The sequence below is a fragment of the Ananas comosus genome, linkage group 19 (assembly GCF_001540865.1).
Source record: "Ananas comosus cultivar F153 linkage group 19, ASM154086v1, whole genome shotgun sequence".
Lineage (NCBI taxonomy): Eukaryota > Viridiplantae > Streptophyta > Magnoliopsida > Poales > Bromeliaceae > Ananas > Ananas comosus.
The window spans coordinates 9,704,965-9,716,290 of NC_033639.1; the positions used below are offsets into that span (position 1 = coordinate 9,704,965).

Here is an 11,326-nt window from a genome sequence, read left to right on the forward strand (position 1 = left end):
AAAATTAAAAGGTATTAAAGTGAATATTTGATAAATCTAGGTGTGGTATCTGAAGTTTTTTGAATATAATTTAACAAAATATTAACGGAGGAGCTGACGAAAAGAGAAAAATGAAACCACAGAATATTAAATTGTAAAAAAATTATATGTGGACCCCACAACCCCCCAAAATAAGAGAATAAATTGATACACTTTAAACAACAGGGTACTGAATTGATACATTTTAAACTATGGGATACTAAAGTGACAACGTGCGAAACCACAGGGTGGTATTTGAAGTTTATCCAAAAAATAAAAACAGAAGGATGTTCAGCCAAATACATGTATTTCAAGGGATGTACATGCAAAATTCCCCTTCGTCCTCTCTCCCCCGTTGACAATGAATAGTTCCCCTTTCTCTTCTCGACCTGCGTCGTGTGTAGAGAGAGAGAGAGAGAGAGAGAGAGAGATGGAGGAGGCGACGGGAATGGCGAGGGTGGAGAAGGTGAGGGGGAGATCGACCGTAACGCGCTGCTTCTCCAAGTACCCTCTCAAGCTAATCCTCCCCAAAAAGGTGCCCCAATCACTCCCCCCTCTACTAACCCTAAAACCCCTCCAATTTCCCCTTCGTTTCCCCCTTCATTTGTGCACACTCTCGCTCTCTCTCAGGTGGGCTCCGTCCATGTCGATGCGGTTTGGATCTACACTCTCTCCTACGGCGGCGGCATCGTCTCGGTCGCGATCTCTTTTAATTTTGTTGTTATTGTGCAGTTTATGGATTTTATGTTGTTTTTTTCAGTGTAAAAATGTGTGGAAATGAATTATACTGTGTTAGTCTTTAAGAAGTTTTGATTTTGCTGTGTAATTTGTTTAAAATTTCGATTTTGTTGGGTAATTCGCTTGATTTGAGCAATTTGTGGATCTCTTATTATAAAATTTGGGTTTGGGGTTTAGGGTTTATGGATCTTAGTTTTTTTTTTTTTTTTTTGAGAGAGAGAGATAGATAGCACGCTACCGCTTCGTTTATTTCATTTAGAAATAAACTTAAATGGAAATGTGAATCGGATTCGAACTTGGGTCTCGGGTACCAACCACCAAGCCTTTTGCCACTTGCTCTAGGGACGGTCGGTTATGGATCTTAGTTGTTATTGTGCAATTTATGGTTCTTATGTAGGTTTTTTAGTGTAAGTTGTTTTTTAGTGTAAACATGTGTGGACAAGTCGTTTTTTAGTGTAAAAATGTGTGGACAATTTGGTTTCTAGTGTAAAAATTTGTGGACATGAATTATACCATGTTAATGTTTTGAGCCGACTAGTTGGTCATTGTCAAAATTTAATTTTTGATCCGACTAGTTGGTCATTGTCAAAATTTAATTTTTGATGTTGAATTTCAGGGAGATCGAGTTTCGTGTCGGATAAGCGTCGGTGACGGGTGCACGGCGGCTATGACAACTCAAGCTTCAACAAAGGTTTCACCCTTTAGTACTCTTCCCATATTTCTGTATTTCATTCGTTATGGCTTGAGATCAGCGAAGGTTTTGCTTATGATTAAATACTAGCAAATTCTGTACCTGCATTATCTCGCTCCACAGAATGGTAATCTGATTGTGTTAGTTGCGAAAATCTAATATGCGAGATGTTTTAAACTTCGATAACATTTGCAATAACAGGTATACAAGTCTGTGGATTCAAAGTGCTCCGAGCAGATCTTGGCGGTAAAGTTACTCTTGAACATGTTAACTTCATACCATTCTTGTTCATGTTTGATCATATAATAGCTGAACCTGCAAATTCACAAATTGTTACAAATTTTATTATTCAATATATGGTAACGAAATTAAAGGTTTTGTAATAGATGAACATAACCGGTACTTCCGCTGTATCAAATGACTATGGGCATAACCGTATGTTGGTGTTATGAAAATCGAAAAGTGTTGTTAACTCAGAAAAAGTAACCGATCCTTCGTGGTAGATGTTTATTGCTACATCATCCAAAAAATTTTCATTTCCTAAATGCTATTTCAGAAAAGAAGTGAATTCTGAGACACACCAATATACTTGTTCTGCGCAGTAGGCTAGAATTGGAAAAGATGCGCTTCTCGCGGTTATTCCAGATCCTGTGACCTGCTTCTCAACTGCTCGATACTCCCAGAAGCAAGTATTCAGACTCTTTTCGGATTCAAATTTGGTTGTTGTTGATTGGATTACCAGTGGGCGTCACGAAAGCGGAGAAAAATGGGACTTTGAGCACTACAGGAGTACCAATCACATTTTCTTAGAAGAAGAACAACCGCTTTTTCTCGACTCGGTAGTGCTTCCCCTTGTCTTGTGTTTGTAGTGCAGATTTTTTATCTCTGGTTATTTGTATTTCATTTACTATTTTGTACTTTTGAAAAAGGCCAACCATCACAATTTTATTCGGTAGAGAATAAAAGAAAAAAGAAAAAGGAAGAACACTATATTTGTGGTTCTTTTTCCTTTCAGCTTTGTAATACAAATTGAATTTTACATTTAACAGGTTGTACTAGAACAAAAATCGAGTGTCAGTATCGCTGAAAGGATGCAGCAATACCATGTAATTGCGATGGTCGTAATCCTGGGGTAAGTTCTTCTCTTCTGATTCAATTTTAATCTATCTGTGGCGAAGGTATATGAAAATTTTATTTGAATATGAAATTTAAAAAACAGCAAAATCGTAAGGAGATATCATGATGGCTCCAGCAACATTCAAACATTTATTGATATTTTAATTCAAAAATATTTATATAAATTCGATGCCAGATATTTCTTATACAACTCAAATCCTTAAACAACCATTTAAGGTAATTCTCCCGAAACCAGTGAATGAATTAAGCAGATTGAGAAGATGTTTCATTATGATGGGTTCCAAATTTTACGAACTAAATTTTGTAGGCCAAGGCTAAAGCATACTCAGAATCAAATACAAGATGAAGTGAAGAAGATGATGTCCGGGCAATTCCGACTTCCTACGTCCACTTCAGGCCGTTATGCGAGATCAGAATCCAAACATTGCCAAATACCGCCACCTTTTATCGCCTCTTGCAGTTCTTTCGGGCCTCAGGTATGTTCCTATTGTGAGGGTCTTATACATCGATTTTACTATAGGCCCGTTCTGGCACCCAGGATTAGATTGCATCGTTATGTTAGATGAGAGGGAGGGTTTAGCGACCCAGAAATGTTGAGGATCATCATGAGTAGGGGTAGGTCCGAGATGCTATAGGATTTTAAAAATCCAATCTCAACTTCCCAAATGGGATTTCGATAGTCCCATTCCCGGTAGGATTATTTGACATGACGAGGTTCGATAATCTCAAACCCTCACGACTCTTGACGCCTTCGAGCTACTAAACCCGTCTTTTCACCCAACATTTACAGAAGCATATTTCATGGTCTTACTTTCGCAATTTGTAACATATAAATTCCTTCAGCTTATGCTTATGGTGTAACACAGGCAGTCGGCTTGGTGATTCGAGTAGCGGCAACGACCACAGAGTCCGTATACATGTTCTTAAGGCATCATCTTGCTTCATTGGAGCCATTTCTGGGAGTTGCACCGTATTTCCAATCGGGACGATGAATGCCTGTTCGATTTCAGCGCGAACCCGGGTCGAGTTGCGTTTGTGACGGTCGCAAGATGGCGCGCGTTTCAGCGTCTGAAGACGACCATTTTTCTTGCCTTTTATTATTTAAATATCTTTTAAGCTGTTGAAGTTCCTGCTGTGTATTTATTGGAAGGAATTTGTTTTCTTTCACAGTATATAATTTCGTTCAAATTAAAGTTTTCCAGTTCGATATTAGGCGAATCTAATTTCGAATATTAACAAATGGCTTTGTGAACTAACTCTTTAATTATCAGATCTTACAGGTTTCTCCGTCTTTTTATTTTAATGAATTTTGGATTTTTGAGTATATCTGAACTTTTCAATGCATGAAATCAGATTGAAATAAATTTAACATTCACAGGAAAAGAAAGGAGAAAACATTAATTCCAACAACTAAGAAAACAAGTTTACAAGCTACACATCCAATTCTTGGTGTTTATTCCCTTAAAACAAGTATTGCACACTGAAACCAACATAACTAAAATTTGGTTCCACATAGTTTACAATTACATCCACTGCGTCAACAAACTCAACTCGCAAAAAAAAAAAGGCGAAAGAGAGCCAAACCGCATAACATAAACCTAACAGCACTCAAAACTATTTCTCACAGAATCATATAGAGCATGGTTAAAATGAAACTATTCCTTGCACAATCTCTAAACCCTAGAATGTAATTTCGCTCGGTGCATGAAACGTCCTCCCACGGCATATGGCTTCGAGGTTTTCTCCGGTATACGAGCAAAGAGGAGAAATTTCTACACCTGCAAGTGAAATACTTACATCAGATACTGCAACTTAGTTTTATCACAAAATGGAAAAGAAAATAATAATAATAATAATAATAATATGCACACAATTATGACTTAGTTAAGAGCAATTTATATTCTACCTGTTAAATATAGTGGCACAGAGTGAGTAATGAAGCCACCTGCGGCAACTACCCAGCGACTGTGGAGGCGTAGAAGCATCAACCGAGCGCTGTCGGGGGTGTCGTAAGTGGCACCATTAGCATTCTTGACCGGTGCGAATTCCTCCTCCCTCAATACCTGGTTTTTTTTTTTTTTTTTTCAAATTTTAATTCAATAAAATTCCAAAATCGTGGCGAATGAACGGAGAACTGGTTCTTAAGTTTCGATCTCAGTGAAAAATTAGTCAAATGCTCATGATCGAAGTAGTTTACATGAAGGGAAATGTCGTTGTTACCTCAAAAAGTGCTGTCGATGGAGAGTAAGCAAAAGCATCAAATATAAACTGCTCGAGCTTTAAGCCGGCGGTATATCCATGGATTGAAGGAATCTTCTTCTCCGCTAGGTGGTATCTGTCATCGAATGTCGGATATATAACGAGAGTATAAGAATGTAGCGACCAAACATATTTATAACACCAATTTGCGCGGCACGCGCGGCGTAATGAAAACAAGAAGCATGGACAACAATTACTAGATGGTACCAAATATGAAAGTATACGAAAGCTGAATTGCAATGTAAACACAACGAAATGACTAGAAACTAACATGCTGTCCTTTTCGAGGCCGCTGGCTACTTGATTCAGGAAATCCAGAGTAAACATATGTAAGCATACCTACAATAAATGTTCGAGAAATGAATAAGCATAGATGCATATAATGAGTGAGAGAAAGAAGCACTTTAGAAGGAAACATGACAAGCTAAAAGTAATTCAATATAAAGAGATGAATACTGGAAAGCGCGAAAAAATGGAATGAGAATATGAAAATATTTACATTACTCCAGCAAAAGCGAAGGCGGCCGGTTATCTGATTGATCTCAGAAGCCATTGACTGCTCCATTTCACTATATTCAACCACAGTGAGGGGCCCACCTCTGCCACGTTGGACAAACACCCCGACTTTCTCTTGCGGATACGCCTGGTTAAGTAACCATATTTTCGTGAACCAAGTAATAAATTACGTATACTTTTCTCGAAAGAAAAGGATAACGAATATAATTCCCCAAATATCGAAATAGGTAGAATAGTACATATACGCAGATGAGTGTATAGCCAAGCGGATAATAAGAAGTGGCGTAGAAAACCTCGAAAGTTTTTTTTTCCCCCTTAACGGAGTACTGGAAACATATAAAGTTTAGCCGTCTTAAGTAAAACAAGCAAGAAATGGCTGTCCAAAGTGAAAAGTATATCAAACTCAAATTGCAACCCTGTTACAAAAGTAAAGTTCATGCAGAGAATGGTCTCCAAAATGAAATATACAGAAAATATTTTACCTTCCTTACAACTTTCGCTGCGGCAGCTACACCTTTATCAATAAAATACCCCAAAAATGTCGGATCTGCAACACGGACCTGCCCTCTGGAAGTTAATCCGTAAAAAAAAAGGGAAACAGCGGAAGTGAGATTTTATAGTTGGGGAATTTCTTACAAGTGCATTATCAACTCCATAACAGTCCACATATTTCACACCCCTCATGGCCATATCTTCCAACAGTCTTGAAGATTTTAAAGCTGTACAGGAATTTTTTTTTAAAAAAAAGACAAAACTTGATATGATGCAGCAATCCATAACTTGTAAAAGAACATCTTCGTCATTTAACAGGCATACCAGAATATACCCCTCCATTTCCATCAGGAGCCTTAGCTACCTGCTTTGAGAAAATGTGTTTGGATTAGTAAAAAAAAAAAAAAAGTGGTCGGCGCATCTATAAATTTGTGACCCGCTATACACAAATAAATACAACATTTGATAGGAAAAATTATATCACGTTATGAGATTTCTTTATAAAAGGTAAATAAAAATGTAAACGGAAAAAAAGAAAAACAATACCTTGTAGGGTGTCTCCATGATAAATCGACCGTCACTAGAAACACAGGGGAGAGTGCCTTGCTTGAAAAAGGTCACCTACGGCGAACGAGGGTAAGCCAAAGGCGATACTTACTCATAAAACTGAAATATTTGTTAAGTTTTTCTGTTCTTTTTACCTGATCGGGTTCTAAGCCAAAATACTTATGGCTTTCAAAGAACTTGCGGGTGGGCTCATCCGTAAACGGGCTAGTCATTATGTACCAATGAATGGGAACAATTCCAGCAGAGCCTGTGAGTAACACATGCATTAAGCTACTAAAAATGAGGGGGAAAAGTAGCGTAAAAGTTGCTGGGATATGAAGTAACCATCAGTGGACTGAGCCGCAAGCTTCTGAACACACAAAATGCGCTCAGCTTGAAGTTGAAAAAGTGACTTTCCTGATGGGAGTCCAATGTCTAAAACAAGGCACAAATTGAATATGAGTTAGTATTCAAATCGGTTATAAATTGATATATAAGTGATTTTCTTAGTACGATATTCTCAGGTGCAGTAGATATTTGATCTGTATATTTGAATATGCACACTGGATAATTTTTCATATAATAGAGATTTCTATTTAGATCTAAGGTCTATCCCTCAATGCACGAACTGAACCGCCAGTAAAATGCATAATAAATATGCGGAACTAGCTCAGGACTGATCTACTTACTGAAACATCCCTTTGGATCTGAACTTCCAAGCCGAGTGCCCTGTGCGAAAATCACAATTCAAAGCACAAGAACAGTATTTACACATTGGTTCTAAGCGAATTATATATATAAACGGATAAGTTAAATCAAGAGGAGATTTCCAGGAAAAGACATGTCTTGTACAAACTGCAGCCTCTAAACAAAAGTGAGATGATAGCAATTAGAATACCTGACCGCCAGACAAAAGTACAACGGCCAATTTCCCCTCCGAGACGGCCTTCAATCCTCTCTTCCACCACCGCTCTCTTTCTTCAGAAGTTCTTTGTTCGACGGTTGAGACGCTCGACTCTGGAACAGGCTCAACCGCGGGCAATGGAAGGCCTACATAAACCACAAATCAAAAGGAAAGGAAAAAAAAAAACACCTCAAATGTGCGAGGAGAGAGAGGGAGGAAGAAACTCACCTTGGGATCCAAGTGAGCATCTGATAATCCGGTCGATCCTAGGAAGATCCAGGCTCTGATGCGTACAATGTGACAAGAATTACACATTTTGTGCATGAGAAAGTCATCAAGAGCAATGGATTACATGGTTAGAGTGGATGAAAATGTGACTTCCTCTTGTTCTCGAGAAAACACTGGATGTTATCTACAATGGCTACATTGATCCAACCAAACCTTTCCATTTCCAACATTTTTTTCTTTTTTTTTTGAGAGAGAGAACATTTCACTACCATAACATTCATTGCACTACAACTAAAATTGCAATAAGAATTGGCGAGATCAATCAAACTTGCAAAAGAAGACGGGGTCTTCACAGATCCAATCAAGTGAAAAAAAAAAAAAACATTAAATTTTCACTACCATAATGTGAAAAATGGTAGGACCTATTACTCAATGTGAACCACATGAAGCAACTCGATCGAAAAGCACACATTTTTCACACTCGCGTCCAATCGAATTAACCAGAAACTACACAAAACGAAGTCACTTCTTCAAATCCATTGGAACCCAGTTCCCCAATTTGACCAAAAAAAAGGGAATTATATCAAAAAGGTCGCTCCTTCAGCTCAAAATCGATCGAATCCAACAGAAAACACCCAAAGGTCGATCTTTTAGCTCAAAATCGATCAAATTCACCATAAAACTCCCAGAAAAAAGCCCCGATCCCCCCGAATCTACACCAAATCTCAACGGATCCAACTCGAGCAATCGATTCAGGGGAGGGGCCCGGAAAGCGAAAAAGAAAAAGGGGGTGTGGGGGGGGGGGGAGGGATTAGGGCAACCACCTCGATGTCCTTGACGAGGAGGTCACGCTCGTCGGGGGTGAGCTCATCCCAGAGGGCGAACGCGTCCTCTTGGCCATAGTCCTTGAGCCTCTCCAGCAGCGCCTGCGGCGGCGGCGGCGGCGGTGTCCCGCCGCGCCGCGCCGCCGCGTCCGATCCGATCACGATCTCCTTCATCTCCCCCCCTCTCCCTCGATCGCTCTCGCTGTGGAAACAGTGAAGGGGAGTTGGGGACACAGTGCGCACCAAAGAGAGAGAGAGAGAGAGAGAGAGAGAGAGAGGTGATGGTGTTGGAGAATGGAGAGTATATTAATGTATATATGCTTTGGTGGACAAAAAACGTAGGTTTTGTTGATTTGGTGTGCGATATAAAATAGCGAAACAGTGTGGATCCCCAATCACATATTGCCACGTGGACAGTTGATGAACACTTGGTGGGGCCACCTAAATCTATCTAGGGAGTCTATTTTAAAGAAATTTCTTTTTTTGTTTTTTTTTTTACCATTAGAGGAGTGCTCTTTGATCATTAGAAAAGCGTAGCTTTTAATTCTTATTTTTTTTTATTGTTATAGTAGCAAATAAACTAGTTTGACTGTTTGAGGGTTTTTAGCTAAATAAAAAAAAGAAAAAATTTTAAATTTCATCGTGTAGTTTCGTATTTTTTTATTTTAGTATTCTATAATTTAAAGTGTATCACTTTCGTATTCTGTAGTTTTATTTTTTTCTTTCTATTATTCTCCCCACTAATTTTTTCGTTAAATCAGTGACAAAGTTAAAATTAAAGAATACTGAAGTAAATATTCGATAAATTCTATGTGAATATTTGAAGTTCTTCCACATATAATTTAACGAAAAGTTAACAGAATGACTGACGAAAAGCGAAAAATAAACCCACAGGTTACTAAATTGATACATTTTAAACCATAGGGTATTAAAATGAGAAAGTGCAAAACCACAGGAGTTGTATTTGAAGTTTACCTTAAAAAAAAAAATTTGGATGAGATTTTGAATCTTCAAGAATTTTTTTTTTTTTGTGCTGCATAAAATTTATAAAATATAATTTAGAATTTTCTAATATATATTTATTTATTAGTATTATTTAAATATTATTCAAACTTTTTCATTCCTCTTGCATCCTACAATGTTTTAGGAACACTTTTTAGTTCACGCTATGCAGTATTTCTGATTATTTCTACAGAATTAATAATTTATTTTTGATGAATCAAATTATTATTAATATATTATAATATAATATTTGATTCAATACAGTAATATCGGATTACTCCGGATGTAAGAGTTGATTGGGAGGGGATGTAGAGAGAGTCAGAGAGTGAGAGGGGGTCGGAGAGAGAAAAAAAGAATAAAGTACTTCAAATTTATAGAATGGAGAGATGGATTAGCAATGGAGAGAGGTAATTATGACTTTATAGTTGTTCATAAGTTGCGTCATAATTTATAATTAGTAATGCAAGATACTTATTTTTTTTCCAGTAATATTTTTGGATAATTCTATGCTATTAGTAATCTTGTATAACTGATAGGATTACATGTAGGATGAATAAAACGCAGTAATCTAAAAAAAAATTCAGCAAAATTTGGAGTAATATTCCTGATGAAATAATATAAATCAAACACGTCCTAAATGTATTATTAGCCAATCATATTTTGAGGTGTTAAAGTGGTAAGGCCATTTCTTAATGTGTTGATAATGTATTTTTATACTATTTTGTAGTATTTGAGTTTGAACATTAATTGGTATATTTTCTAACCTTAACACTAATTGTTATTTTTTGCGCCTTTCGGAAATTTTTTTGTAAATTGTTGATATTTTGACAATCTTATATATGATTTCAATTGCGAGCATATACCAATTAAAATTATTTATATTATGCATATCTTATTTCATCGGTCAATCTGTCCGGTGTCGCTAACACAGCATTATTTTTGACCAAAAATAAATATATTTAAAAATTTTATTTCAAAAGTTTCATTTTGATTTAGAATGCCAACAACAACGTCATTTATCAAGAGCGAAAATGCTATTCCATTTATCTATCAAAATAGGCCCAAAAAAGACCCTTATAAATATACGTTTTTTTCACTTTTTATTTCATATTTTTCAAAAATTTATATTTTACTCCTTCAATATTTCAAGCTGTTGCATTTATCCCTTCTCCGTCAGGATTCCAACACTATTCTTTCAATTTCATATAATTTAGGAAAAACTTTAAATACCTCCTGTTATTTTGCACATTCTCACTTTAGTACTCTGTGGTTTAAAATGTATCAAGTTAGTACCCTATGCTTTCGCACTTTCTCAGTTTAGTACTCTGTGGTTTAAAGTGTATCAAGTTACTACACTGTAGTTTCGCACTCTCTCATTTTAGTACCCTGTGGTTTAATATTTCGTTAAATTATATATAAAAAAACTTCGATACCCTACCTAGGTTTATTGAATATTCATTTTAGTACTCTTTAATTTTAACTTTGTCACTGATTTAACGAAAAAAAAATCCCGAAATGAATAATAAAAAAAAAATGAGACCACATGGTACTAACTTGATACAAAATGAAACCACAGAGTACTAACTTGATATACTTTAAACCACAGGGTAGTAAAGTGAGAAAGCGCGAAATCCAGGGTACTAACTTGATACACTTTAAACCGCAGGGTAATAAAGTGAAAAACTGCGAAACCACAGCGGGGTATTTGAAGTTTTCCCTATAATTTATACCGAAAATATCATTCAAAATGACATAAACATATTAAAATATTATTTCTTTTTATAGAAGAGATAATGATAATTTGTTCATTTTACTCTCTTTGTTAAAATATTAAAATGAGAGAACCATAGGGGGGGTATTTGAAGTTTTCCTTATAATTTATACCGAAAATATCATTCAAAATGACAGAAATATATTAAAATATTTTTTTTTATAGAAGAGATAATGATAATTTAATCATTTTACCCTTTT

The 11,326-nt window shown here is 36.4% G+C and overlaps 2 protein-coding genes across 2 annotated transcripts; one reads left to right on the forward strand and one right to left on the reverse strand.

The window, feature by feature from the left end:
• On the forward strand, positions 351-3,796 carry LOC109725041 (urease accessory protein D). Its single transcript, XM_020254090.1, has 8 exons — positions 351-553; positions 649-714; positions 1,373-1,447; positions 1,649-1,693; positions 2,053-2,286; positions 2,497-2,579; positions 2,892-3,060; positions 3,451-3,796. The coding sequence occupies exons 1-8, from the start codon at positions 380-382 to the stop codon at positions 3,574-3,576; spliced, it is 972 nt and encodes a 323-aa protein (XP_020109679.1). The 5' UTR covers positions 351-379; the 3' UTR covers positions 3,577-3,796.
• LOC109725064 (UDP-N-acetylglucosamine diphosphorylase 1-like) lies at positions 3,969-8,647 on the reverse strand. The gene is made up of 15 exons (XM_020254124.1): positions 8,354-8,647; positions 7,530-7,584; positions 7,296-7,447; positions 7,087-7,126; positions 6,743-6,832; positions 6,553-6,665; positions 6,398-6,472; positions 6,176-6,215; positions 5,996-6,078; positions 5,842-5,919; positions 5,343-5,486; positions 5,115-5,182; positions 4,805-4,919; positions 4,491-4,647; positions 3,969-4,362 (listed from the first exon to the last, which is right to left on the reverse strand). The coding sequence occupies exons 1-15, from the start codon at positions 8,525-8,527 to the stop codon at positions 4,265-4,267; spliced, it is 1,482 nt and encodes a 493-aa protein (XP_020109713.1). The 5' UTR covers positions 8,528-8,647; the 3' UTR covers positions 3,969-4,264.

Bases quoted from the DNA above. Each gene is read 5' to 3' on its own strand.
- LOC109725041 (XM_020254090.1), top strand. From the start codon at position 380: ATGAATAGTTCCCCTTTCTCTTCTCGACCTGCGTCGTGTGTAGAGAGA. The intron at 554-648 runs GTGCCCCAATCA...GCTCTCTCTCAG, and splicing joins AGCTAATCCTCCCCAAAAAG to GTGGGCTCCGTCCATGTCGA. The intron at 3,061-3,450 runs GTATGTTCCTAT...GGTGTAACACAG, and splicing joins GCAGTTCTTTCGGGCCTCAG to GCAGTCGGCTTGGTGATTCG.
- LOC109725064 (XM_020254124.1), bottom strand. From the start codon at position 8,527: ATGAAGGAGATCGTGATCGGATCGGACGCGGCGGCGCGGCGCGGCGGG. The intron at 6,833-7,086 runs GTAAGTAGATCA...GCCTTGTTTTAG, and splicing joins AGATCCAAAGGGATGTTTCA to ACATTGGACTCCCATCAGGA. The intron at 5,487-5,841 runs GTAAAATATTTT...TTACTTAACCAG, and splicing joins CAGCGAAAGTTGTAAGGAAG to GCGTATCCGCAAGAGAAAGT.